Raw genomic sequence first — 26,938 nt, 5'->3', positions numbered from 1 at the left:
TACTGGAGACTTTTTGGCCTAAGCAAGGCTACTTAAGTTGCTTTCATTAATTTCAAGATTAAAATGAGTCTTAGAGATTTTGAGCTTTCAATATTTGAAGAGTCAGTGGTTCAGCCTCAATTTTGCTGGAAAGTTTTAGGAAGATAAATCAAATTCTATGCAACAAATGTTAAATGTTAATCTTGATAAGAAAAAGTAACCAAAGGGACCAAATATAGTAATTTCTGAACAAACTTAGAAATTTCTCAAGGATTTAGATTTATTCAGTAAAATTTACTTTAAGTTGTGCAATCTAAAACATCACTGATGTAATAGGTTAGAGGAAAGATTATCATTTGCAATACTTATACTCTTTTTATTTCCTTAGGGGTAATTTATGGGTTTGTCAGATATGCTGTTTTCAATCATCTGTTTATTTCAAGCTAAACATTAGATTCTGAATACATAGTGTCATAAATAGACTACAAAATATACAGTTGTGATGTTGTTCTGTTAAACTATTTCACTTAAAAAGTCACTAGATACATGGATAATACCATAAATAATATATCGTTTAGTCTGAATCACAGCCATGTTCTGTCATGCTTTTATAGCAAGTTGTGAAGTTAGTACTGGTGCTTCAATGGAAAAAGATACACAGTTACTACAGAGATACATAATTAACTGTCTCCCGATAAGGACAAATTGAAAAGCAATAAAGTTAAAAAAAAAATAACTCTTCAAAAACTAATTTCAGTAACATTTTATATCCACACTTGGGGTTAAAACATACAAACTGAAAATACCACAGCCAATGTACCATTATCCTATATAATAAAGAGCTAATATGCAAATGGACATCACACCCTCACTCCATCATGCCATAATGGCTCAGACACTCAATACTGGGGAGAGAGGAATGGGGACCAGCCAGGCACAAATGAGCTTGTGAGAGAGGAATGGGGACCAGCCAGGCTGCAGCCCGGGAGAGGGACAAGCCGCCTGCCCCACAGTCCCGGGTGTCAGCGGCTGCATCTGAACCTGTGGTCCGGGAGAGGGACAAGCTGTCTGCACCGTACTTCAGGGGGCCAACGGCTGTGCCAGCACCTGTGGCCCAGGAGAGAGACAAGCCGCCTGCACCCCAGTCCCAGGCACCTGCGGCCTGGGCAAAGCCACCTGCCAATGGCCCCCGGTGGCTGCGTCTGGCCAGAGGAGGGAATCCTGGGTCCTGGGTGTGGGGCGAGGCAGAGGTGGTTAGGGACAATCAGGCAGGCAAGCAGAGGTAGTTAGGGGTGATCAGGCAGGCAGGCAGGTGAGCGGTTAGGAGCCTGTGGTCCCAGATTGCAAGAGGCAGTTGGACAACCCCCGAGGAGTCCTGGATTGGAGAGGGTGCAGGCCTAGCTGAGGGACCTTCCCACCCCGTGCATAAATTTCATGCACTGGGCTTCTAGTCTATATAAAACTCTAATATGCAAATAGACTGAAGGGCGGAACAACCGGTCACTATGACGTGCGCTGACCACCAGGGGGTGTGCATGGAACATGGCGGGATGGTGGATCAGGTGAGTGGGAGTGCCAGACCAAGGCAGGGCGCTGGTTGCTGTCATTGGGGCGAGCCTCTAGTGGTTACTGAAAATACTTTGCTCCCATGTGCCACAGTCCCACCCAGCACTCGCACCCACTGCCAGCACCATCAGCGGGTGTGAGTGACGGCTGCTGGCCCCAAGTGTCCCTCATGGCTTCTACACCTCCACCTGTTCTTGAGGGGCAATCAGGGCTGTTAGCCGCCACTGGCACCCACTGATGGCACTGGCCCTGCTTGTATCTGTTGCTGGTGCCGGCCCTAATCGCTCCCTGCCATCAGCTTGTGGTGGGAGTAGTGGCTGCGGGAGTGGGGATGCCAGCGAACAGGAGACTGGGGGCCGTGGCGGGAGGGGCCGGGCAGGGGTGCAGAGGATGGGCCGGGACACGCCCCTGTGCCCACTGCAGCCTCGCGGCCCACAGTTCCTTTCAAGATGCATGAATTCATGCACTGGGCCCCTAGTATAGTAATAAATATTTGAGAAATGAGAATAAACATGATGGGATTAATCTATTTTGAAAAGCAAAATACTACTGCCTGTGATTTACAGTAGGTAATGCTAAATTTAAAGTTTAATACTTATTTAAAGATTATTTAAAAAAAAAACTAAGGGAAGACTAGAAGGAAAAGGTTTGCTAATTATAAAATAAATGGGAAAGACTTTTGGTAAAGATGGCAGAGTAGGCAAACACTGTGCTCAAGTCCTCCCACAACCACATCAAATTCACAAATAAATTAAACAACAACCATCACTGAGAACCACCTGAAATCTGGCTGAACAGAAGTCCTATAACTAAGGTTATAAAGGAGCCATGTAGAGCCTGGTAGGCAAGGTGGAGATATGAAACAGGCAGATCCCACACCCATGCCGTGGCAATTAAGAATCAGGAGGCATATCTCAGCTGCAGAGGTGTCCCCTAAGGAGCAAGGGGTCTCAGTCCCACCCTGAGCTCCCCAAACCAGCACTCCAGTGCCAGGAAGAGGAGTCTCGATAACATCTGGCTGTAAAAACCATCAAGGACTGCATCTGAGTGAGAGGGAAGGCTGCTGGAGAAGTAGGTGCTGCAGGTCTTAAAGGGCACAAACACACTTACAAACTCGCTCACTCTGGGCTCCTGTCCAGAGGCAGCATCTCAAAACCTGCCAGGGACATATGGAGAGAAACTGAACTGACTGGGTAGGGCTGGATGGGCAGGGGTCGAGACAGCTCTCTCCAGGGTTGCAAGTGCTGGCAGGTGCCATTGTAGTTTTGTTGAGGGCTCCCCCTACCCAGCCATTCTGGCCCAAGTGGGTGCTAAATCTGGGATCTCTATTAACCTGGCTAATATTCTATGCCCCACCCTGATGATTCCCTGAGATCTCACCCTACCAGCATGTCTGGTTGAACCTTTTCCAGTGGATCCTCCATGCAAGCAGCCTGCCTCAGCTCGTCTGCAGACTTTCCTAAAACCTCCCAAAGGTCCACAAAGCTGAAGAAAGCAGTAAATATCTGGCCTTTGTGTGTTTTTCTACACTAAGATAGGCATGATCAGTGATCAATCTCAACTTGGCAATGTAACTCCCATTAGGTAGCCCCAGGTCTGACATAAGCAGTGGTCAGTCTTGGCTTGGGATGTAGCCTCAAACATGGCACAAGTGGCAGATGGCCTCAACCCACATCCTGGCACCCACAAGGGGTTCCCAGCCCAACACCAATGGCTGCCAGCCTTGGTTTGTAAAATAGCCTCTCTCAGGAACCTCCAAGCTCAGCACAAGTGGAAACCAACCACAGGTGTTTTGTAGCTCTTACCAGATAACCCCAAGCCAGGAACAAGCAGTAGATGAGCCTGACCTGCACTATATAGCCCCACCCAAGAGGCTCCAGAACAGTACACACCCGGTGCCAGTATCAGAGCCCCACCAACTAGCTTTACAAATGACAAACCCGAAGGGCAGACATGGCTGGCATTAGCGTCCCATCGAAGATACCACTAATCTGTGGAGTCAACCCTCGCAAAACAGCCTTTCCTCTATAGTTACAGCCAGCTCTCAGACCCAGTCAGCCTGAAGGTCAAACCTACCCACTGACATGAAAACAATAATCAAGCCCTGGTCGGTGGCTCAGTTGGTTGGAGCGCTGTCATCCCATATACCAAAAAGGTTGTGGGTTCAGGGCATGTACTGAAGGCAACTGATGGATGTTTAACTCTTACAACGATGCTTCCCTTTTTTTCTCTTGATGTTTCTTTCTCACATCGATGTTTCACTCCTTTCCTCTCTCTAAAAAAACCAATAAAATCATATCCTCAGGTGAGGATTAAAATAAACTAAAACAAAAAAACAAACAGTAATCAAGGCTCAACTGCAGTAAGAAGGTACACACAACACACACAAGGGGCATCTCTGGAGCAATCTGCCCAGACGACCAGGGAGACTGCACCACTGGGTCCCACAGGACAGCTACATTAGGCCACACTCAAAGACTGGGTGATGAAGCAGATCTACCTAATACATCGAAACAAACACAGGGAGTCAGCCAAAATGAGGACTCAAAGAAACATGTCTCAAAAGAACTAGAAAATGAACTAAATGAAATGGAGACAAGCAATCTACCAGATGCAGAGTTCAAAACACGTTATAAGGACGCTCAATAAATGTAGGTGAAGAGTAGATGAACTCAGTAAGAACATTAACAGTGAGGTAGGAAAGGTAAAAATGGGATAGAAAACAACAACAACAAAAAGAGTCAGAAATGAAGAATGCAATAACTGAAATGAAATTAGCTGGAATCAACAATAGATCAGATGAAGCAGAGGATCAAGTCTGCCATCTGGAAGACAAGGGAGTTAAAAATACCCAATTAGAACAGCATAAAGAAAAAAGAATTTTAAAAAAGGAGGGTAGTTTAAGCGACCTCTGGGACAACATCAGTTGTTACATTAGTTGTAACAACATTTGCATCAAAGGTACTAAAAGAGAAAGAACAAGGGATTTAATACTATTTGAAGAAATAACAACCAAACCTTCCCTAATCTAACAATGGAAACAGACATACAAGTACAGAGAGCCCCAAACAGATGAACCCAAAGAGGCCCACACTAAGACACATAATTAAAATCTCAAAGGTTAAAGACACAGAGAAAATCTTAAGCTGTTAGTTATGTAAAGGGAGCTCTATTAGGCAATCAGCTGGTTTTTTTTCAACAGAAACTTTGCAGGCCAGAAGGGAATGGCATGAAATATTCAAAATGATGAAAAGCAAGGATCTACAAACAAGACTGCTCTACCCAGCAAAGCTTTCATTTAGAATCAAAGGGGCAATAAAGAGTTTCCCAGACAAGGAAAAACTAAAGGAGTTCATCTCCACTAACTCAGTATTACAAGAAATGTTAAGTGACTTCTTTAATTTGAAAGAAAAGATCAAAAATACGAATCAGAAAGTACAGGAAAGAAAAAAGGATCTTACTGACAAAGGCAAACATCTAGGAAAAGCTGTGGATCATCCAACTACAAAGCTTGTACAAGCATTAACCCTTTGTACGCCATAAGCATCTATAGATGCAATTCAATTCAAAATATCGTGGCATGTGGGGACGGTTTCCATTTTGGATGCGTGGCAGTTAACTGGTGAAAGACAAAAGTAAGAAGATTATGTGTTATTACAACAATAAATTAAGGGATACACACAAACACATGCACAAAAGAAGTACAAAATATAAGTATACTACGAGCCCAGCACACGACACGAAATCACGTGGTGTGGCCCACCCACCTGCAGGCCTGCCTTGACACCAGAACCTGTCCACGCAGAGCTCCAGAATGCCTGGCCCAGCCCCCAAGCCCTCTGGCTTTCTCTGGCCGCTTCAAGCCCTGCCGTCAGTCCCTTGAGTTGTTTCAGGCTGGTCCTGCCTTCTCTGGGTACCTCCCCACTTTCGGCCCATCTCCAGAGTAACGTGGCAGCTCCGCCCGGTCATGGCGCCAGAGGAGAGTGTGGAAGACTCCCACCTGCTGTGCTATGCTCCTTCCCATGGCAGGTGGGCTGCACGGCACTCAGAGTGTGAGTGGTGGGTGGCGAAGGACTGGTGGGGGGCACTATGGGCTGTCACCCCTGCCCACCCTGGCACGGGATGGTCCCGCCTCCTCCAGGCACCTCCCCACTTCCGCCCATCTCCAGAGCAATGCCTCGGCTAATATGCTAATGACCTGGTCATTACCATTATGGCGTATTGACCATTAGCACATTAGCTCTTTATTAATATTGATAGGGATGAGTAAAAATGATAGTGATTTTAGAATGCAGTCGAGTTAAGGCAATCATAAACTTAAAATAAACTGCTATGAGCAGCTTGTATATATGAAGCACACAGTAACCACAAACCAAGAATCTATGAGATATACAAGAAATAAAGAAAAAGAATCCAAATACAACACTACAGAAAGTCATCAACATATGAGAAAAGAAGAGCAAGAAAATAAGAAAAGAACAGAGAAAACTATAAAAACAACAGAAAATAATAAAGTAAAAGTATCTAAATAACTATCCATAATTAATTTAAATGTAAATGGACTAAATGCTCCAATCAAAAGACCTAGCATGGGTGAATGGATAAATGGCTAATATAACAAGAACCATACATATATTGCCTAAAAGGGACCCACTTCAGATTGAAAGACACAAACAGACTAAAAGTAAAGGGATGGAAAGAGATATTTCATTCAATTGGACACAAAACAAAGCTGGGGTAGCAATAATTATATAAAATAAACTTTAAAACAAGGGCTGTAACGAGGGAAAAAAATAACATTCCATGATAAAGAGATCAATTCAACAAGAAAGTATAACTCTTGTGACCATCTACACATGTAACACAGTTGCATCTGAATATATTAAGTAAATATCCTATATAATAAGGGAGGTAATATGCAAATTGACCCTCACACCTTCACAAGATGGCTGCCTAAGACCAGGTCGGCAGGGGGGTTAGTGAGGGATGACCAAATGACTGAACAAGCAGGCTGCGTGGGGTGACCAGGCTGGCGGGGGGGTTAGTGAGGGATGACCAAACGACTGAACAAGCAGGCTGCATGGGGTGACCAGGCCGGTGGGGGGGCCGTGAGGTGCAACCAGGTCAGCAGGGGGGACAGTTGGGGGTGACCAGGCTGGCAGGGGGGCAGTTGGGGGAGTCCAGGCTGGCAGGGGGGGCAGTAAGGGATGACCAGGCCGGCGGGGGGCAGTTAGGGGCGATCAGTCCGGCAGGTGAGGGCAGTAAGGGGCGACCAGGCAGGCAGGCAGGTGAGCGATTAGGAGCCAGCAGTCCAGGATTGTGAGAGGGTGCATGCTGGGTTGAGCAAACCTCTCCCCACCTTGCACAAATTTCGTGCACTGGACCTCTAGTAAAGGATATAAAGGAAGAGATCAACAGTAATATAGTAATAATAAAGGACTTTAAAATCCCATTGATATCAATGGATAGATCATTCAGACAGAAAACCTACAAGGAAACAGTTGCTTTAAATGACAGTTCATACCACAGGACGAAGTTGATATTTTTAGGTCACTTCCCCAAAAGTATAAGAATGTACATTCTTTTTAAGTGCACATAGAACATTTTCCAGGATAGATCAAAAAGTAGGCCAAAAAATAAGTCTCAATAAATTGAAAAAGACTGAAGTCCAATGAAGCATCTTCTATCACAGTGATATGCAACTAGGAATCAATTACAAGAAGAAAACTGAAAAACAAACACATGGAAGATGAATAACATGCTACTGAACAATGAATCCTAACATATAACTTATCATACTACTTAACAGTGAGATCAAGGAAAAAATCAAGATATCTGGAGACAAATAAAAATGAAAACACAATGACCTCAAAATCTATCTAACACAGCCAAAGAAGTTCCAAGAAGGAGATATATAGCAATACAGGCCTACCTCAAGAAACAGGAACAATCTCAAATAAACAATCTAAAATTACACCTAAAGGAACTAGAAAAAGATGAACAAACAAAACCCAAAAGAGTAGAAGGAAGGAAATAACAAAAATCAGAGTGGAAACAATAGAAATATAGTCTAAAAAGACAATGTAAAGAGGTTCTTTGAAAAGACTAATTACATTGTTAAAACTTTAACCAAACTCACTAAGAAAAAAAGAACTGAAAGAGGAGAGGTGACAACAGGCACCACAGAAATACAAATGATTATAAGAAAATACTACAAACAATTATATTCCAAGAAAATGGACAACTTGGAAGAACCAAATTCCTAGAAACAGACAATCCTCTAAGACAGAATCAAGAAGACAGCAAATCTATGCAGACTGATATCTACTATAAAATTGAAGCAGTAATCTAAAAACTTCCTACAGTCAAAAACCCTGTTGACTTGTCAGCGTCATAGCATAAGCTCCCTTGGTAGCCACATCATGACACCACTTTATAAAGGTCACAGTCAAGTCCCCATGAATACTTTTCAATACTGTTACTAATGATTACTTAAAAGTAAAAATAGTAACAAAACAATAAAATGAAGGTAATTCAGAAAAATTTATCACTGTTATAACATAATTTACCAAAATATGTTTTTGAATGAAATTATGCCCCTAAAATATATGTAGAAAAAATTTTAAAACTTACTAAAAAAAAAAAAAAAAAATTACTGCACTCAGAATCAGAGACAAAGTCTAAATTTTGTCCCCATCACTATTAGCCCAATCATGGAGCCCTCTGGTTCTCAGGGATGCCTTGGTAACATAAGGGTGTTATCTGGACTGGGATGATGTCTATAGCACCATTTCCACATTCTATTCTTCCTATTGCTTTTGCCATTTTTGTAATCCTTTTGCAATTAAACCAATCAACTGACAAACAAACCTACCCAACTGCTATTTCCCTCCCAGGGTTTCTTCCCTCCAACCCCCCAGGGAGATAGAAACCAATGAATTACTCATTTGACAGTATGACCTTAGAAATATTATTGCTTTAAGTGAAAAGTTTCTCTCCTACCTGAAGGAAGAAGGAAAAGGTCTTGTCCTGAGGATGGCCGGCTACTGGAGCCAGGAGGTTTTGAATGTTCGATGAGACTATGCCTTGCAGGAGGTGGAGGAGGTGGGAGGGAAGGGGGGAGGGCATCAAAAGCACCTTCACCTGCATTTAAAGAAAGGTCAGTATCAACAGCAGAACTTTATTAGTCAAAACACAGTATCAGGCCAAAGTAATGATTGATTTTCTCTTGCTGCTTATAAAGAACTTCACCTGCAGTGTTTATCCAGCTGTTCACCAACTTTGACAATTGGAGTTAATTATTTTGCGGGACTATGGAAGCAGCAAACCAGATAAACACACACATATGTGTGTGCAAACTTTTCCTATTTCCCAGGTCTTTCTATTAAAAAGCAGCACCACAGGTTATGAAACATCTTACTATTCATCTGTGAAATTTATAATATTAAGACACTAGAATTTTGAACTAAATTCTGTCACACTGAACCTTTTGTGTAACAGCCTCTAATTAGAAAATCACACTATGCACAAAAATTTAATGTCACAGAATAGATTATCTTTTAAACTTTATCCTACTAGGTTGTAATTTATTGAAGCTAATGCTCCATATATTTCATTATCAAAATATACAGCAAATAGCCACCTACAGAAGAAAAATATATTTTTTTATTACAATATATCTCTAAAGAGAAATAGTTAAATATAAAACTACATTGTGTGGTCACAAAGCTAGTTACTCATATTTGCATATTTCCCAGTTTTAGCAACTACAGAACACTGTGGCATGCTTTTGTCTATTTCCCCCTGCCATATGTACTATTCTATGCACATTTCCCCTTATATTGATTCTTTAAAAAAATTAAGTTGCAGAGTATGTAAGCAATCTCAAATGGTCTGTGAATGGAACAGTATATAAATAAACAGCCACATATTCCAGTAACAAAAACTCACACATATTTAAATTTACTGACAAACCAAAAGGTATATGTAAAGAAAATAGTTTTACGATTCATACAGCTTGCTTTGCAAAAAATACTGAAAGTATTTTCTCTAATGATCATAAATATTTTTCTAACTTAAAATATGTGAAGGTACCGGAGAGGTAGTTCTGTTATCATTCCAACCTTAAGCTATCTGCTAAATTATCTGATTCATTCAAATACTTTTTCAGCCCTAAGTGTCGGGCACCATGCCAGGCACATAGGTAACGTGAAGACCTAAATCATAAGGATGTGACCCAAAGAGCTTAGAGTCCATAAGGAGATCTAAGAAAAGTTCACTAATGATTCAAGATGAAAGTTCCATAGGTCCCACAGGGAGAGATTCATTTTAAGAGGGAAGAGAAATGAAGAAATTGGCATTAAGCAAGGTGTTACGAAGAACTAGAAGGTCTGGGCTATCAGTGGCTCAAAAATACTTGTCAAATGGGAAGGTGGTGTCTTTTAGACAGAGTAAACAGTGTGAATAAAGCATGAGATGTACAGAGGAAAGTGGGGTTAAAAAGACAAGTTGGAGCATTTATCTGTATTGCCCAATATAGTAGTCACCATGCACATGTAGCTATTAAGTTTAAATTTCACTAAAATTCAGTTCCGCCATCACACATGTGAATATATAGACCCTTACATCACCACATGAAGTTCTATTGGACAGTGGTCATCTAGATCCTGAAGACTTGGGTAATAGGTCAAACATTTGTGTATAGGAAGAAGAAGGGAGAAAAATACCACATAAAGAAGTTAGAAGACTTGTCGTTCATGTAGGTGAGAATAAAGCACTGAACTACTGAAAAGACAGGAGAGGTTTCAAGTGTAAAATAAAAAGGACAGGAGAGTAAGAGACACTGCAATAGTGTAACTGGAAACACTGGTTGATGGTGTTAGAGAAAAAAAAAAGGTTTACTGCACATTTCTGGTATTCTAATATTTCAGAGAAGCTTATAAATGGACCTTCAGCATACATTATTTTACATTATGATGACCTGTTATTGTAAAGCCTTAATGTGTGTGCAGGTTCTAGTTGACTTCCTCTAAAAATAGGGCAAGAAACTTCCCACTTAGACTTAAGGAATTAACACAGCCAGCCAACTTTAGCATACTTCCATGCAGGTACACACACCAAACATAGAGTATGCTTCTTCATATTAAAATTTGAAACAAAGAAATTTCGATTTGTTGGATCTGTTTTTTACAAATCTTTGCAATGATGATAAGATAATTTATTCTTGGCTCTCTACAATAAAATATATAATTTCTATAATGTAACTAAGTGGGACCAGATCATCTTATACTGAAAGAAACAGTACACATTCGTTAAAAACTGTACTTATAGAAAATTTCAGATGACCACTTCAAATCTACTAGAACACAAGTGCCTGAACAATGCTCTCATAGATTTTTTTTGTAGACTACATTTAGTACATGAAGATATAACTTGATCAAAGTCTGAGGGCCAGCTATTGACACCATTGCTTCAATTCTCTGAATGGAATAATGGTCACATGAACTTGAGAGCACCATCACCTGAAGAATCCATTCTAATTCAGATAGATTCAGAACCTAGTGAGTCTGCATTACATGGAACTCTGATAATTCTGATACTAATTGAAAGAAGAGGCAGGGTGGCTTGTTAGAAATTTTTTAAAAAGGTTTCAACCTAATGGAGGGATGAGAAGATCATAATCAGAGGGCGTCCTGTTGAGTGAAGAACCATGCTTTGGATTGTCCCGAGTTGGAGGCCTGGCAGGTGGTAATGGCACTGGATCAGAGGCTGAATCAAAAACATCTCCTAGAGGATAACACAAAATCTTAATGTATTTTCAGTTCAACATTGGCATGTACTTTTGCCTTTAAATTCTGACCATTAAGATGTAGAATACCAAGAGAATATGTATTATACATACCCTTTATATATATGCCTAACTCAGGCATGTTTGATTTCTTCATCTCTGAAGATGTACCATGTGTTCCATTCAATATACAATGACCATTATCATAAGACCTATGGCAGAGATCAGAGGATAAAAATCATAAGGATAATTACTTTCCATTTAAAAGTCACTTGGGAGGGTGATGGGAACTAGCAACCCAGCTCATATAATAAAGTTTGAAAATAAATATAATTAAGTTGCTTTTCTGGGAAAAATACAAGTAATATTATCTAGATACTCTTACCCAAATATTTTTACAGAGTAGAATATCCATGGAACACAAATTATCTTTGTTTAAAAATATATTTTATTGATTTTTCACAGAGAGGAAGGGAGAGGGATAGAGAGTTAGAAACATAGATGAGAGAGAAACATTGATCAGCTGCCTCCTGCACACCCCCCACTGGGGATGTGCCCACAACCAAGGTACATGCCCTTGACCGGAATTGAACCTGGGACCCTTCAGTCCACAGGCCGACGCTCTATCCACTGAGCCAAACTGGTCAGGGCACAAATTAACTTTTTTAAGTGAAACTAAGAATTACAATAATCACAAAACTGTTGTAGTTGAAACACATCTTTGAAATTAACATACTGTTTTGAAAGAGTTCACTAATACTTTGTCAAGTTTTTGAAGAAAAAAATGTAATAAAGCAAAAAAATACATTATTTAACATATTTTTATTTCTGTAATTTGAGCTGTCTTTATAACAAACTAGAGCCTAACAAAGATGGAGAATAATATTAAATGATCAGTAATTGCATTAAAATTCTGATGGGCAGCCTGGCTGGTGTGCTCAGTGGTTCAGCATCCAACCATGAAATAGGAGGTCATGGATTGATTCCCAGTCAGGACACATGCCTGGGTTGGAGGCTCGATTCCCGGTAGGATGCGTGCAGGAGGTAACTGATTGATGTTTCTCTCTCATCTATGTGTCTATCTCTCTAGCCCTCTCCCTTCCTCTCTCTCTCTAAAAAAAAAACACCAAAAACAACATATTAAAAGAAGTCATTAAAAAAATCTGATAGCCATATTCAGACCTAGAGTCTATAGTATAATTTCATTGCTGCCAAGAACAAGACACTGGCAGTTCTGACAACTGTACAAAAATGACTTTAGCAAAAGTCTTGGGTACACAACAAATATTTTGATCTAGGTGTCTATAAAGAATAATACTAAAAATTATTTTTGCTGTTGAAATCATACTATGAACACAATGGGTAAAATTGGGGCATGGGAAGACAGCAACAGGAAGAGAAGATACAGACCATGTCTTGTCTTCAGAATATAGCTGTGTAACAATGAACTCTCTGTTCATCAACTTCTGCTCACAAAGAGCTATATAGAAAGCAGAGTTTAGATTTTACTTTTCTCTAATTTACTCTGAATTCTTGGGGCAAAATAGAATTACATACATAATGGAGGAGATAGTGGATATTTAAATAGTTATTGCAAGAGTGCTTAATTTGTAATTCATTTCCATTCTCTCAGGTAGCCACCTCTTTTCAAGGGGCCAGAGATGTTTCATTTAAAAACAGTTAGCATGTATTGAATTTTCATAATAATGATGGATTTTTACTGAAACTCAATTGAATTATTCATCTACTGTTTAACTTTTTCCACATATTGACAATTTGCTTCTGATGTTCCAAAGGGTAAGGGGGAACAGAGGAGAAAGAACTGTTTAAGCTTAAAGAGTGTTTTGTAGAGGACATAAGAAGATACTTCATCCATCAGCTTTCAAGAACAAATTAGATAAAAAATGCACTCCAATTAAGTTTAGGGATTATCAACATTTATTACTTCTCTATAACAGTACAAAGATGGTAATGGTGGACATAATTCAATTTTATTTTCTAGATTTGGGATGCCTGCCATCAAATAGCTCATCCAATATGATGTGACAATTAAAATTTAAAATATTAAAATTATACCCCTCACTTCTCCAGCAATGAAAAATAATGAGATACCATGTAGACAGAAATATTTCACCTTATTTCAGTTTTTAAAAATTACTACACATTTGTAAGAGTCAAAGGAACTGAAAATTGTAATAATTTGTATTTGATGTAAAGGAATAACTTTTTTTCTCTTTTAAGAGTAGTAGACACTTGGTTATCCTGATACAATAAATGCCTTGACGTTATTTGTCTTCTCAATAATACTATTTTAGCAGCAAATGTCTTAAACACCAGCAATTAGCAAGAAATACTTCAGTTCTTGCTTTGAAATATGAAGCCCTGGACTTCAGAATGTTAATAATCCCAGTTAATAACTCAGCAGAGTGTTGATAATTCCAACCAGGATCACTCATTAAGACAGATCTTTGGTTAAAATGAAGAGTTGCTTTTCTTTTCCAAGCATTGCATTTTCTGTCTCAGTACAATACTCAGAGAAAGGCATTAAGAACATTTTTAGATTTCTCATCTGAAAAGGGAACACTGCACACATAAAATGCTTTCCGTTGACTGACTAGACCTCAAAAGGAAACAGTACACTAAGTAAAGATGGCATAGATGATTGAAGTGTTCAACGGCTCTCCTATCTCCCAATCAAGAGACACTGGCAGGCAGAAGGCTGGGCCACAGCAGCAGTGGAACCCCAGTTTATGTTCCCAGCACAGCTCCAGGGATGTTATTACACAAAGGAAACCGAGGCTTAGAAAGTAAGTTTTGAAACTGAGATTTCACTTATTGAATACCTCATATATGTCAGGCTTTAAAAAAAAATATATTATGGTTTACTAATTCAATTAAATCAAGACAAGCTAATATTTCAATACACAACACCCATTTTTAATAACTCATATACTTCAATGGAGCTGCTACTTCAAAAATCAAGGATGTCTCCAGTGTAGTGAGAATAAATAACTGACAAGAAAAAACACTATTCTTCACATTCTTATTTGATCCAAGCCAAAGGGAGATAGATAGTACCTGGTAAAAAGCAGTTAAGAGAAAAAGTTTTAGGGTTTTTTTTTCTCTTTTCCTTCAAGATCTGAATAGAAGGAGGTAGCACATCAAGATGGGAAATGAATAGAAATTACACTACTCTTTACGTCATGAAGAAAAATTCTAAGGATGGTTGGCATAATACCTTAGTTTCTAAGCACAAATTTTTCCTCATGAGATATGTACTTAGAACTTATAAAAATGGATTGAAATTAGCTTATGGAAAATTCATGAATTAATCACTACTATAGGTAGCCATCAACAAAATTTGATCAGAGTACAATTTGTTTTTAGGGAGAGAGGGCAACAAAATGTTCCGTTAGACTTACTAGTCAACTAAATTAGTCAACTGACTTGCTGAAAAATCTATCTTTTAGTTTTTTCTGAAAGTAATTCAGAAAACAGTATATAGAAAGAAGAGGCTTTGAGCAAGAAAGCAAGGATTTTTAATAAATAGATATGATTTAATTGCTTAAAAATGATAATGTGTATGCAGATGTGAGAAGATTAAAAAGGTGCCCACATTCTTACCTAAGAGGAGGTTTTACATTATGACAATGAGGTGGCTGTGAACTCAGGGAAACGGGATGGGATGAAGGAATCTTATATTCATCATCATCTTCCTCTACTGGGTCTCTTGTTTTCTCTGAAAGACAATTTGCTAATGGACCAGTACACCTACCAGAAAGGAAAAAAAAATCCAGTCTAGTATAAGCATACTAATTTAGAACAAGTAAGTCTGATGTGACATAATCAAATTAAAGAAGCTACTTTGTCATGTGTATTCATTTTTTAATTACAAGGTAATAGCAGAAGGGCTGTTCTTATGCTACATACAAAGAAAAGAATGTTCAATCTTTTGTTAAGACTCTATTGATGAAATAAAAGAATTGTTATACTTATAATTTTAAATGTCACAGTAAGAAAAACTAGTAACCTGTCAAAATAATCTTGGAGTTGTAAAAGAAAATGCATAAAATTGTTCAAACCAAAGCTACTAAAATATTAACATTTTGTTCCAATTTAACTTACATCAGTAAATTAAGATAACTTATATGTATATGCATGGGAGCTTTATATATTAATGAAGTTCTTACAGAAAGGTCAAGCTTTCTGTCTTTTGTAAATATTACGTATAGTTGAAAAAAAAAATCCAGTTTAATTAAATGAAACAATTCTTCCTCCTGTGAAGTCACAGTTCAAATTAATATTTTTTTCCAAATACAACCAAGAAATAAAAATGACCAAAATAATTAGAAGTAGAAAATGAGAAAACTAATTAAGTTGTTGAGGTACAGTACATTATTTTTTTGGCTTAAATTCCCTGGATAAATGAAAATGAGTAAGATGATCACCTAATATATGTTCAAGCATTTTATTCATCCATGAAAGTAAATAAACTGAACAAAGCCAAGCAAACAAAAACCTTCTGTTTGCACATTTGTTGCTACTGGAGTTTAACCCTTGCTGATGCAAGACAGAAATACAAAATTAGAAATGCACAATCCTATCCTGATCAACTTTAGGACAACCAACCAGTTTGCAAGACATTGGAGATACATATGGAGCCAAAACTTTTTGTTAATCATCATGAACTTCATGGCAAATCTATTTCATTAAATTAAAAAATAAAAATAAAATATCTTTGTGTCTGCAATTTTGAAGCACCTTCTGTAGAGGGAGCAAGAGTCCTTTGGTATGTTTGCCATCAAGCAAGCCTGAAATAACTTTCACTTTGATCTTCTCACTAGTTAGAATGAAAACAATTTTAAGGGCTTTCTTTGTGTCCATTATAAGATGCTTTGAAAACCTGAAGGTTTTCAAGTTTTAATGATATCTGAGTCTCTAGGAAGTTCAGAAATGAAAGAAAAATTTCTTATAAGATTTTTCAGCTTAACAATAACCCACAACCGTCGGACCAACTTATAAGATTTTTCAAAAGTATATTTTTACCCATCTTTGGAGACTTTTTCAATACTGATTTTGAATTCTTATTTGAGCGACCTTGGAATTCAAATGACAGTTCATGGTGGGATGAAAGCGCAGTGATGCAGTGACCAAGTCCACTGTCAGTGCCCGGAGCACAAGCTAATAACCTTATTAATAAACTAAGGATTACCCCTTCCATGGTGTAACCTTGGGAGTTGTACATTCCAAATGAAGGCCAGTGAGGATATGGACTGCAAAGTGATGACCCGATTAGAGCAGGGATTTCAAACACAACCTTTCCACAAACTCTTATAAACATGAATATATCAATTTAGCTAACTCAAGGACCAGAGTGGGTTGGTTCTAAATGAAATGAGAAAATTATATACCCTTTCTATGCCCTAATACTTTCATTCATAATGAAACTTTTTTCATATGCAATTCAAATATATACTGTGTAAAGAATAAGACCTATTGACCAAATATTCAACAATCATATCAATGTCAGGAATGTTCTACTACCTGCCTGATGCAGGTGACTTCCGGAGATTTAAGTTTTTAAAGGAGCACTGCATTATGAGACTAGAACAGACAATTTTGAAATCACATCAGTTGCGGCTAGTTCTATATTTTCTCTTCATTGATAAAGAATGCCACCCTTTTCTCTCTCTCCTCTCTTCCTCCCTCCCCTCCCCTCCCCTCCCCTCCCTTCCCCTCCCCTCCCCTCCCCTCTCTCTCCTGCAAATCAACAGAAGGAGTATTTCTGAAGGAAATGAAAATCAAAGCAGGGAAGGCTAGGCATTTGACTGGGAAGGGGGCATAGAGGATATCTCTGTACCTTCTCCTCAGTTTTGTTCTGAAACTAAAACTGCTCTAAAAAATAAAGTCTTAATTAAAAATAGACTGGAAGAGGAAGGTACAATGAAGATAAAGAAGTTGTATACAAAATACCAAAAGAGAAATCTTGATTCATGCAAACAATTACAATATGTGTAATTATATGTGGGAATTTTTTTCCTCTTCACAAACTCATTCAAGAAGTAGGTTCAATTTAAATTGCAACTAAATAAGTGGTAAAATAATTAAAGAATTTTCATTAGCAATCATGTATGCTTACTTTACTTTTGGAGAAAATATCTAACTTTGGGACATGGGAAAATGTGCAGCCACTGATTTAGTGTAAGGGAAATTTTTAGGATACCAGTTAAATAAAATGAAGCAAATTCTATTTGGCTGGTTCCAAGTTAAAGATGCCAAGTGAACCATCCTACACTTACACCTATTGCTTCACTTTCTTTATATTATCATCACACATTGACGGAGTGTTCTGTACTGTGGCTGCCATTGCTGAGCTAATACACTGGTAATGCACAGGACACATACTCTCAAAGATGTACAGCCGTCCTCACCACAATCTTGTAAAATTCATTGTGTGCTAGTTATTTGAGCAATCACTGAGTAATACATCCATTTTCTTCATGTACACATTTACAACAAACAAAGACTATGTGATCTAACACTATTCTTAGTGATTTTTATATTTTGAAACTGAAGGTGCATTCCTTGCAAGCATGTCAAAGTCGCGGCTGGCGGACTACAACTATGACATGCTTGCTACAGCATCCTATATTCCTGGTGTGAGGCATACAGGGTGGGCAAAAGCTGGTCTATAGCTGTGAATACATGAAACACAGAGATTATTCTTGTATTATTTATTTATTGTTATATTATTTTCCATATGGACAATGGTGAACCTACCCTGTATAATCAGAGGGGGGCCTTCTACACATCCCATTGGCTTTACCTATATAACATACTTCAGACATCACCCTAGCAAGTTCTTTCCTTCTCTTCATTTGAGCAATTCTTTTTTATTAAATTTACTGGGGTGACATCTATAATAATAAAAGCATAATATGCAAATCAACCGAACAGCTGAACAGCAGAACAACCCTCCAGGCGACCATGCTGTGACACGTACTGGTCCCAGGCCAGCCAAGGCAGGTGCGATGTGATTGGTTGGGGGGCCCCACCATCGCCCCACGATTGCACCACAGAAGGAGGCCCAGGCCACCGGCCAGCAACACTGTGGTGGGTGGGTGAGGCCGGCCAGCAATTGCCCCACAGAGGGAGGCCCAGGCCAGCCAAGCAATTGCACCCCATGCCTGTCACGAGGCGACTGATGGTGGGGGAGTGGGGGAGATGGTGCCGCCCGCACAGATGGCAAGCAGTGGCGGGCGGGGATGGGGCCAGCTGTCAGCAGCCAGGGGAAGGAAAGCCCTCATAGGCCCTGATCGCTAGCCAGGCCTAGGGACCCTACTCATGCACTGTGGAGTCCAATTGGCTGGACCCGGGCTGATCGGCTCCCCCAACCTCCCACAGCTCCTTCCCCTGGATGGCCCTGCCCCCAGTCGGCACCTCCACTCCTGACCCTGACAGGAGGGAAGAGGGAGTCCAGTTCCTTGAGGAATCAGCCATTGGTTATCTTTCTGCTGGCACCCTGACAACCCCAAATCCTGTTCACCTGTACCCTGGACCCTGACAGGAGAGAGCAGGGAGCCCGATTCCTCGTGGTCCCTCCCCTGGGCTGGCATTGGCAACAGAATATGTCTGAAGACCAACTATTGGCACAACGTACCTCTGAAGCCTAAAGAAGCTGGCCTTGTTGACTGAATGTATCTGAAGACCAACTATTGGCAAAGGCCAGCCTGAGGGACCCCCCAAGTGCACGATTTTGTGCACCAGGCCTCTAGTTGGTTAATAAAATTATATAGGTTTCAGTTGAGCAATTGTTTATACCTCGGTTAGTACACCCACTTTTTCAGAAAGAAAGAAAAGTAGAAACATCCATCTTCACTTTCTATACATGAACCCCCTGTGACATTGCCCTTGACACAAACATGTCTTTTCTACTGTGTGTATTTAGTATATGCTTGCCCACTGACATTATATTTTTATATAATCACCTAGGTCTCTCTTCTATTTCTGTTTTGAATTGCAAAATACTTAAGATCAGATCCTGAATCAACAAAGGTCTTCCATGGTTTGTATGTAGGGGAGTGCCCATAAGCTTTTAGAGGAAAATAATGAATGGTTATTAGAGAAATACATGACCAAGCTGTTAAGGGAAAGAGAAAAAACATTTTTGGGATCCTTTCATAATCTACAAAAGCATTTTAAATATAATATGTTATTTTTCTGGTTTTAAACATGTAAGATTCTTTTTTTAAGAATATATAAAGAAAAGTCATTTAAAAATATTTTATTAAAACTGAATCTTTAGAGCCTGCAATGGAAATTGGTCCATATTTTTTGTAACTATCCCAATTCTAACAGAGGAAATATCTAACTCAGAGAAATAATAGCCCAGAGAAGTGCTAACACTAACTATAGCTGAATTTGAAATGGCTACACATGTGCCACATGTGAGTCATTTCCCGATATATCAGAGTAAGGCTTATAATATATGTATTAATTTTGAGGGTTCCAAGGAAAGTCAGTATGGCATATTATTAGGTTTCATATGCTTAAATTATATGCATTTTCACTGACTTATTTTTAAATCGGAGAAACAAATTTCAAGTTACATTTTTAAATTAACTTCTTCAGGACCAGCATTACTTCTAATACTTTTAGGGTTTGCTTTAGCAATCAAAAAGATAAATGTTGAGGAAACTTGTACCTTTCTTGATACCCTAATTTTCCAATACATGTCAAACATTAAAGACTTCATGATGATATTTAAAGTGGCATTACTTACAATAGCAAAAAATAAAGAAAAATGACCCAAATGTTCCTCAGTGGAGATGTGCTTTACAATGGAATACTTACTCTGAGCAATAAAAGGAACAAACTATTGGTACACCTGACAACATGGCTAAATCTCAAATGCATTATGCTTCCCAAGAAAGAAACCAGATTCAAAAGGTTAATACTGTATGATTCTATTTATATGACCTTCTGGATAAAGCAAAACTATATGGACACAAATCAGACTGGTAATTTCCATGGGTTTGCAGTGAGAGGAGAAATTCACACAAGACACAGAGGGATGTTTATTGAATAATGAATTGTCCTAGATCTTCTTGTGGTGGTGATTACTTAACTATGAATTTGTTAAAACTCACAAAACTGTACATTAAACATTACGGTGAGTTTTACTGCAAATAAATTATGCTTTAATAACAACTGGAAATATTGTATTTTATAATAAAATTTTATTTTAACTCATTTAAAATATTGGCCATAAGCATCTTTTTACAAACAAATATGCTTAATATTCTTAGAGGCCTTCAAAACATTATTCATTCATTTGAGCCTATGGAGAAATGTTAACAGAAACCTAAGAAATGCTTGGATGTGGTGGAATACGTGAACATGTCCTTACTTAATATGAAAATAAAATCGCTTTCTAACCCTACACATTTTCTATCAACGGATCAATATGTTCATGAAGAAATGGAGAATATATGGTAGATTATGCCTCCGTGGGACAAAAAAGAGACAGTATAGGGAATATGATTTAGATTGCATCTTTAAACAGAATCCAGTGGCTCACATGTCCATCAAAGACTACCTAATTGTTTGTGATCATAAATTACAGGTAACAGATTGGTCAGACTACTGGGATAATGTTAATACCAGTTCCCATCATAGCTTTTAGATGGAGAAAATGAAAGATTAGTGGAATTAGTGGCATTTCCCCACCCAGATTATAGCCATCCTCCAAATGCCCGTATTATTTATTTTTATTTTTATTTTTATTTTTTTAAAATATATTTTATTGATTTTTTACAGGGAGGAAGGGAGAGAGATAGTTAGAAACATCGATGAGAGAGAAACATCGATCAGCTGCCTCCTGCACATCTCCTACTGGGGATGTGCCCGCAACCCAGGTACATGCCCTTGACCGGAATCAAACCTGGGACCTTTCAGTCCGCAAGCCGACGCTCTATCCACTGAGCCAAACTGGTTTCGGCTATTTTGTACCCTTTTCACACACTACTGCTCTTTTAGTTGAGGCTAGTTAAAAATGATATACTAGCCGAAACCGGTTTGGCTCAGTGGATAGAGCGTCGGCCTGCGGACTGAAAGGTCCCAGGTTCGATTCCGTTCAAGGGTATGTTTCTGACTATCTCTCTCCTTTCCTCTCTATGAAAAATCAATAAAATATATTTTTTAAAAAATGATATACTTGCAGCCCTCAATTCTTCTTATCCATGTGCCAACAAGTAGGTTCCAGCAATTCCCCAACAAAACACTAGAAAACTTATGTTAGGATAGTCCAGCTGCTTTGTAGGAGGTTAAAAAAAATTTAACCTTTTTTCTGCATAATACACTGATTTATAAATTACGTCTGAATTTCAAATACTGAATCATATCAATGGGTGCAAACCAAATGCACAAACATTTCTACATGATCCATCAATGAAAGAAAAATGTAGTAGGGAGCACAACGAACAAAGTGGAAAGAAGGACCTCACACCATCCCCTCTATACCATGACAACTGTTACTTACAGGGGACTGCCAGCTTTGGTAATAGTGCACTTTTCTATCTAGCAAAGGCAAAATAATAAACAAAAGTATGTCCCAGGGATTAGGGGAGGCTGGGGGAAGGTCAATGAAAAAAAAAAAAAAAAAGGAGACATATGTACTACTATCTGTAATACTTTAAACAATAAAATAAAATTAAAAAAAAACAGTACATCAAAGGATAGCAAGTCTCAAAGGATTTTAAGGTAACAGAATGAAAGCTGGTACAAGGATTAATAAAAAACCAACAATGTTCACTCACTAGGGTTTTCACTAGGGTTAATAAAACAGAGTAATTCTTAATTATAGCTGTAACTTCCATTAAAAAAGTTTTCACCACATTATATTTTACTCGGGGATACTAATCCCCTCAACATCTCTAATTGAACATAAACTGGATTAATGTAAAACTGTAGTATACATTGCCTACATAATAACAGAAAATGTTTTCCTGCTCTTTTGACTTTAAGCATAAGAAAATGTAGACTGCTGTACACCATATACAAGATGAAAATGTCCATCAGGCTCATTACCCTGAAGTTTTTAAAAATTACAATGTGATATTTGTTTTAATAGCTTCTGTAGCTTAGTACTTTTCTTCTTTTCTTTTTCTGTCATTTGCTCTCTAGTTAAAAAAGAAAGCAAAATAAACAAAAACTTACAATGAATTTGCCCATCATTTCAGTCAAACTGGTCTAGCTTTACAGTTTTACACTTACCTATCTATGCACCACTATTTAAAGACAATCACACTCCCTGGCACGCACACATGCCCAGATGTCGACCTCCGAGATGACTCTTACTAGAAGGTGGGAGTAGTTGAGGCTGCATTTACAAATCTACATCTCTAGTTTATTTTCCCCAGCAGTTTAGTATATAAAGGGAAATTATTATAATAACCAATAAAAGGTGATGTTTACTAAAATTTTGCTATACAGAAATGTTCTAAAAATGTTTTCTATGATATCAACATTTCAGGGGTAAAGAATATGTAGTTATCCTGAAGGTAATACTTTAAATATGTAAGTTCCTACATTGTTAAAAATCTCACTGAATTACATTCATATGTCTACAAATGTAACCAATCTACTAAATTTGGCGCAAGCCATGTAGAAAGGAATTTATCAGCTTTAGATAGTACCTACTGAATTTTTCCCCTGCAAGGCGTTTACATGTCATAGGTGTTTGGTGATGTGCTAAACCACAGACCTTAACAAACCTGGGCTGGACTTCCTGTGCAGCAGAAGGCAATACTACTGCATTTTCTTTCCCCTTGGAAACCCTTAGATGAAACTGCTCACTCATTTGTAGGGTCACCAGTGTTGGAGCCAACTTGATGACACATACTAATTGAAATATTTGCCTGAATATAATATTAAGTTTAAAGCTTGGATGGTGTGGCCAGCTATCCCCTCAACATCTCTATCTGAATATGTGTGTTGTGTTAACAGGCATTTCAAACTCAACAGATCCATAACTAGTAATTTTACCACCTCTGCCCCTTCCCACACGTGCCCCGTCTTTGATCTCCCCCACTTTTGTAAATGGCACCAAACATTCACCAAGTTTTTTTTTAAAATTGTTTTATTGCTTAAAGTATTACAAAGAGTATTACATGTGTCTCCTTTTTTTCCTGCCCTTAACAATCCTCCAGCCTCCCCTACCCCCCCGTGTCTTATGTCCATTGTTTATGCTTATATGCATGCATACAAGTTCTTCGGTTGATCTCTTACCCCCCCCCCCCCGCCCCTCAACCCACCACGACTTTTCCGCTGTAGTTTGACAGACTGTTTGAGGCAGCTCTGCCTCTGTATCTATTTTTGTTCATAAGTTTATAATGGTCTTTATTATCCATGAGTGAGTGAGATCATGTGGTGTTTTTCCTTCATTGACTGGCTTATTTCACTTAGCATACTGCTCTCCAGTTCCATCCATGCCGTTACAAATGGTAAGAGTTCCTTCTTTTTTACAGCAGCATAGTATTCCATCGTGTAGATGTACCACAGTTTTCTAATCCATTCATCTACTGATGGGCACTTAGGCTGTTTCCAGATCTTAGCTATGGTGAATTGTGCTGCTATGAACATAGGGGTGCATATATCCTTTCTGATTGGTGTTTCTGGTTTCTTGGGATATATTCCTAGAAGTGAGATCACAGGGTCAAATGGGAGTTCCATTTTTAGTTTTTTGAGGAAACTCCATACTGTCTTCCATAGTGGCTGCACCAGTCTGCATTCCCACCAGCAATGCACGAGGGTTCTTTTTTCTCCACATCCTCTCCAGCACTTGTCGTTTCTTGATTTGTTGATGATAGCCATTCTGACAGGTGTGAGATGGTACCTCATTGTTGTTTTGATTTGCATCTCTCGGATGATTAGTGACTTTGAGCAAGTTTTCATATGTCTCTTGGCTTTCTGAATGTCCTCTTTTGAAAGGTGTCTATTTAGGTCCTTTGCCCATTTTTTGATTAGATTGTTTATCTTCCTTTTGTTAAGTTGTATGAGTTCCCTATAAATTTTGGAGATTAGGCCCTTATCAGATATGACATTGGCAAATATGTTTTCCCACACAGTGGGTTTTCTCGTTGTTTTGTTGATGGTTTCTTTTGCTGTGCAGAAGCTTTTTATTTTGATGTAGTCCCATTTGTTTATTTTCTCTTTAGTTTCCAATGCCCTAGGAGCTGTATCGGTGAAGAAATTGCTTCAGCATATGTCTGAAATTTTGTTGCCTTTGGATTCTTCTAGTATTTTTATGGTTTCCCGTCGTACAGTTAAGTCCTTTATCCATTTTGAGTTTATTTTTGTGTATGGTGTAAGTTGGTGGTCCAGTTTCATTTTCTTGCATGTATCCATCCAATTTTCCCAACACCATTTACTGAAGAGACTATCTTGACTCCATTGTATGTTCTTGCCTCCTTTGTCAAATATTAATTGAGCATATCGGTTCGGGCCGATTTCTGGGCTCTCTATTCTATTCCATTGATCTATATATCTGTTCTTTTGCCAATACCAGGCAGTTTTGAGAACAGTGGCTTTGTAATACATCTTGATATCTGGTATTGAGATCCCACCTACTTTGTTCTTTCTCAGGATTGCTGCAGCTATTCGGGGTCTTTTTTTATTCCAGATGAATTTTTGGAGAGTTTGTTCTAGGCCTGTGAAATATGCCGTTGGTATTTTAATGGGAAGTGCGTTGAATTTATAGATTGCTTTGGGTAGTATGGACATTTTAATGATGTTGATTCTACCAATCCAAGAACACGGTATGTTCTTCCATCTGTTTATGTCTTCCTCTATCTCTTTTTTCAATGTCCTCATACAACTTAACAAAAGGAAGATAAACAATCCAATCAAAAAATGGGCAAAGGACCTAAATAGACACCTTTCAAAAGAGGACATTCAGAAAGCCAAGAGACATATGAAAACTTGCTCAAAGTCACTAATCATCCGAGAGATGCAAATCAAAACAACAATGAGGTACCATCTCACACCTGTCAGAATGGCTATCATCAACAAATCAAGAAACGACAAGTGCTGGAGAGGATGTGGAGAAAAAGGAACCCTCGTGCACTGCTGGTGGGAATGCAGTTTTCTGAGTAGAGGTCTTTTACCTCCTTAGTTAGTTTATCCCTAGGTAGCTTAATTTTTTTGGTGCGATGGTAAATGGGATTGTTTTTTTTAGTCTCTCTTTCTGTAAGTTCACTATTGGTGTATAGAAATGCCATAGATTTCTTGGCGTTAATTTTGTATCCTGCTACATTGCCAAATTCATTTATTAAGTCTAATAGTTTTTTGATGGAGTCTTTAGGGTTTTTTATGTATAATATCATGTCATCTGCAAATAAGGGCAGTTTTACTTCTTCTTTTCCAATTTGGATGTCTTTTACTTCTTCTTCTTGTCTAATTGCAATGGCTAATACTTCTAGTACTATATTGAACAGGAGTGGTGAAAGTGGGTATCCCTGTCTTGTTCCTGTTCTTAGGAGAAATGGAAGTTGTTTGTTTGTTTGTTTTAACCTATGTAAGTGTCATCCCTGACTATCATACCTCAGAGACATCCAATTTATTAACAGGCATTACTGGATCCAAATGCAACCCAAAGCTGACCATGTAACTTCACCAGTATCATGTCAATCAAAGCCCTGGCCATCTCTCACTGGTCTACCCATCAGATGACTGCAAGTCTCCACTGGTCTCCCTGCTCCCACTTTTGCTCTCCTAAATACTCTTCTCCACAGAGCAGCCAGTGAAACTCTGAAAACGCAAACCAGGATCAGGGCATAATGCTAATTAAAACCTTCCAATGGCTCCTAAAACTAACCAAATCAAAGTTCTTAGCATGGCATTAAACGCAGCAGAGGAGTTAACTTCTGCATACATTGTTCAACTCCAGCCGCATTGCCCGTCTGACTCACTGACCTTACTGTTTTGAATTTGAGTTCTGTTCCTGCATGTCACCAGACAACCTAGTGGCTCTTTCTTTTCTTTGCAGGTTTCTGTTAAAATATTACCTTTCTCAATAAGCTCATTTAAAGCTCTCTATCACTACTTACCCCTTCACTCTCCCTCCTAGCTTTTACCACTGCCTGACAGTATATCACAGTTACCAGTTTCCTTTCTGTTCCCCCTAACTAGAGCATCGATTCCAAAGAGGATGGGGCTCTATCTTGTTCACACTATATCTCCAGTCAGAACATGCAACTGAATGAAAAGAGAATAGTTAGGCCAAATCTGATTCTCTATTCACTGAACCTAAAACATTAGCAACTTTATATGTTTAGAAAAGTATATGACAATAATCAACACCACCACCTCCAACAACAAAAGAGCCTTTGTACAAAAATATAAACCAAGTAATATTGGTTCATGTGTATTTGAAATCTTAATAGGTCAAAAAGTACACAAGATCCATCTCTAAAAGACCAGACACATAAAAATATTCTTTAAAAAAACAAACAAAAACATTCCTCAGCGTTCCAGAACATTCTCTTACCTGGAAACAATTATTCCATTATTACTTGCAATATTATTTTGCTTATTTCCAACATCTTA

The 26,938-nt window shown here is 38.6% G+C and overlaps 1 protein-coding gene across 1 annotated transcript in view; it reads right to left on the bottom strand.

Annotated features, from left to right (window-relative positions):
* CBLB (Cbl proto-oncogene B) overlaps positions 1 to 26,938 on the bottom strand; it is a 246,578-nt gene that overhangs the window by 13,380 nt on the left and 206,260 nt on the right. The window contains exons 14-17 of the mRNA XM_081086562.1: positions 14,957 to 15,103; positions 11,447 to 11,544; positions 11,200 to 11,331; positions 8,548 to 8,688 (exon numbers count right to left, since the gene is read on the bottom strand). Coding sequence (XP_080942688.1) covers positions 8,548 to 8,688; positions 11,200 to 11,331; positions 11,447 to 11,544; positions 14,957 to 15,103 — 518 coding nt within the window. The remainder of the gene's footprint in view (positions 1 to 8,547; positions 8,689 to 11,199; positions 11,332 to 11,446; positions 11,545 to 14,956; positions 15,104 to 26,938) is intronic.

This window comes from Myotis nattereri, assembly GCF_964212035.1.
Source record: "Myotis nattereri genome assembly, chromosome: 3".
NCBI classification, from domain to species: domain Eukaryota; kingdom Metazoa; phylum Chordata; class Mammalia; order Chiroptera; family Vespertilionidae; genus Myotis; species Myotis nattereri.
This window is presented reverse-complemented; position numbering and strand designations above follow the sequence as displayed.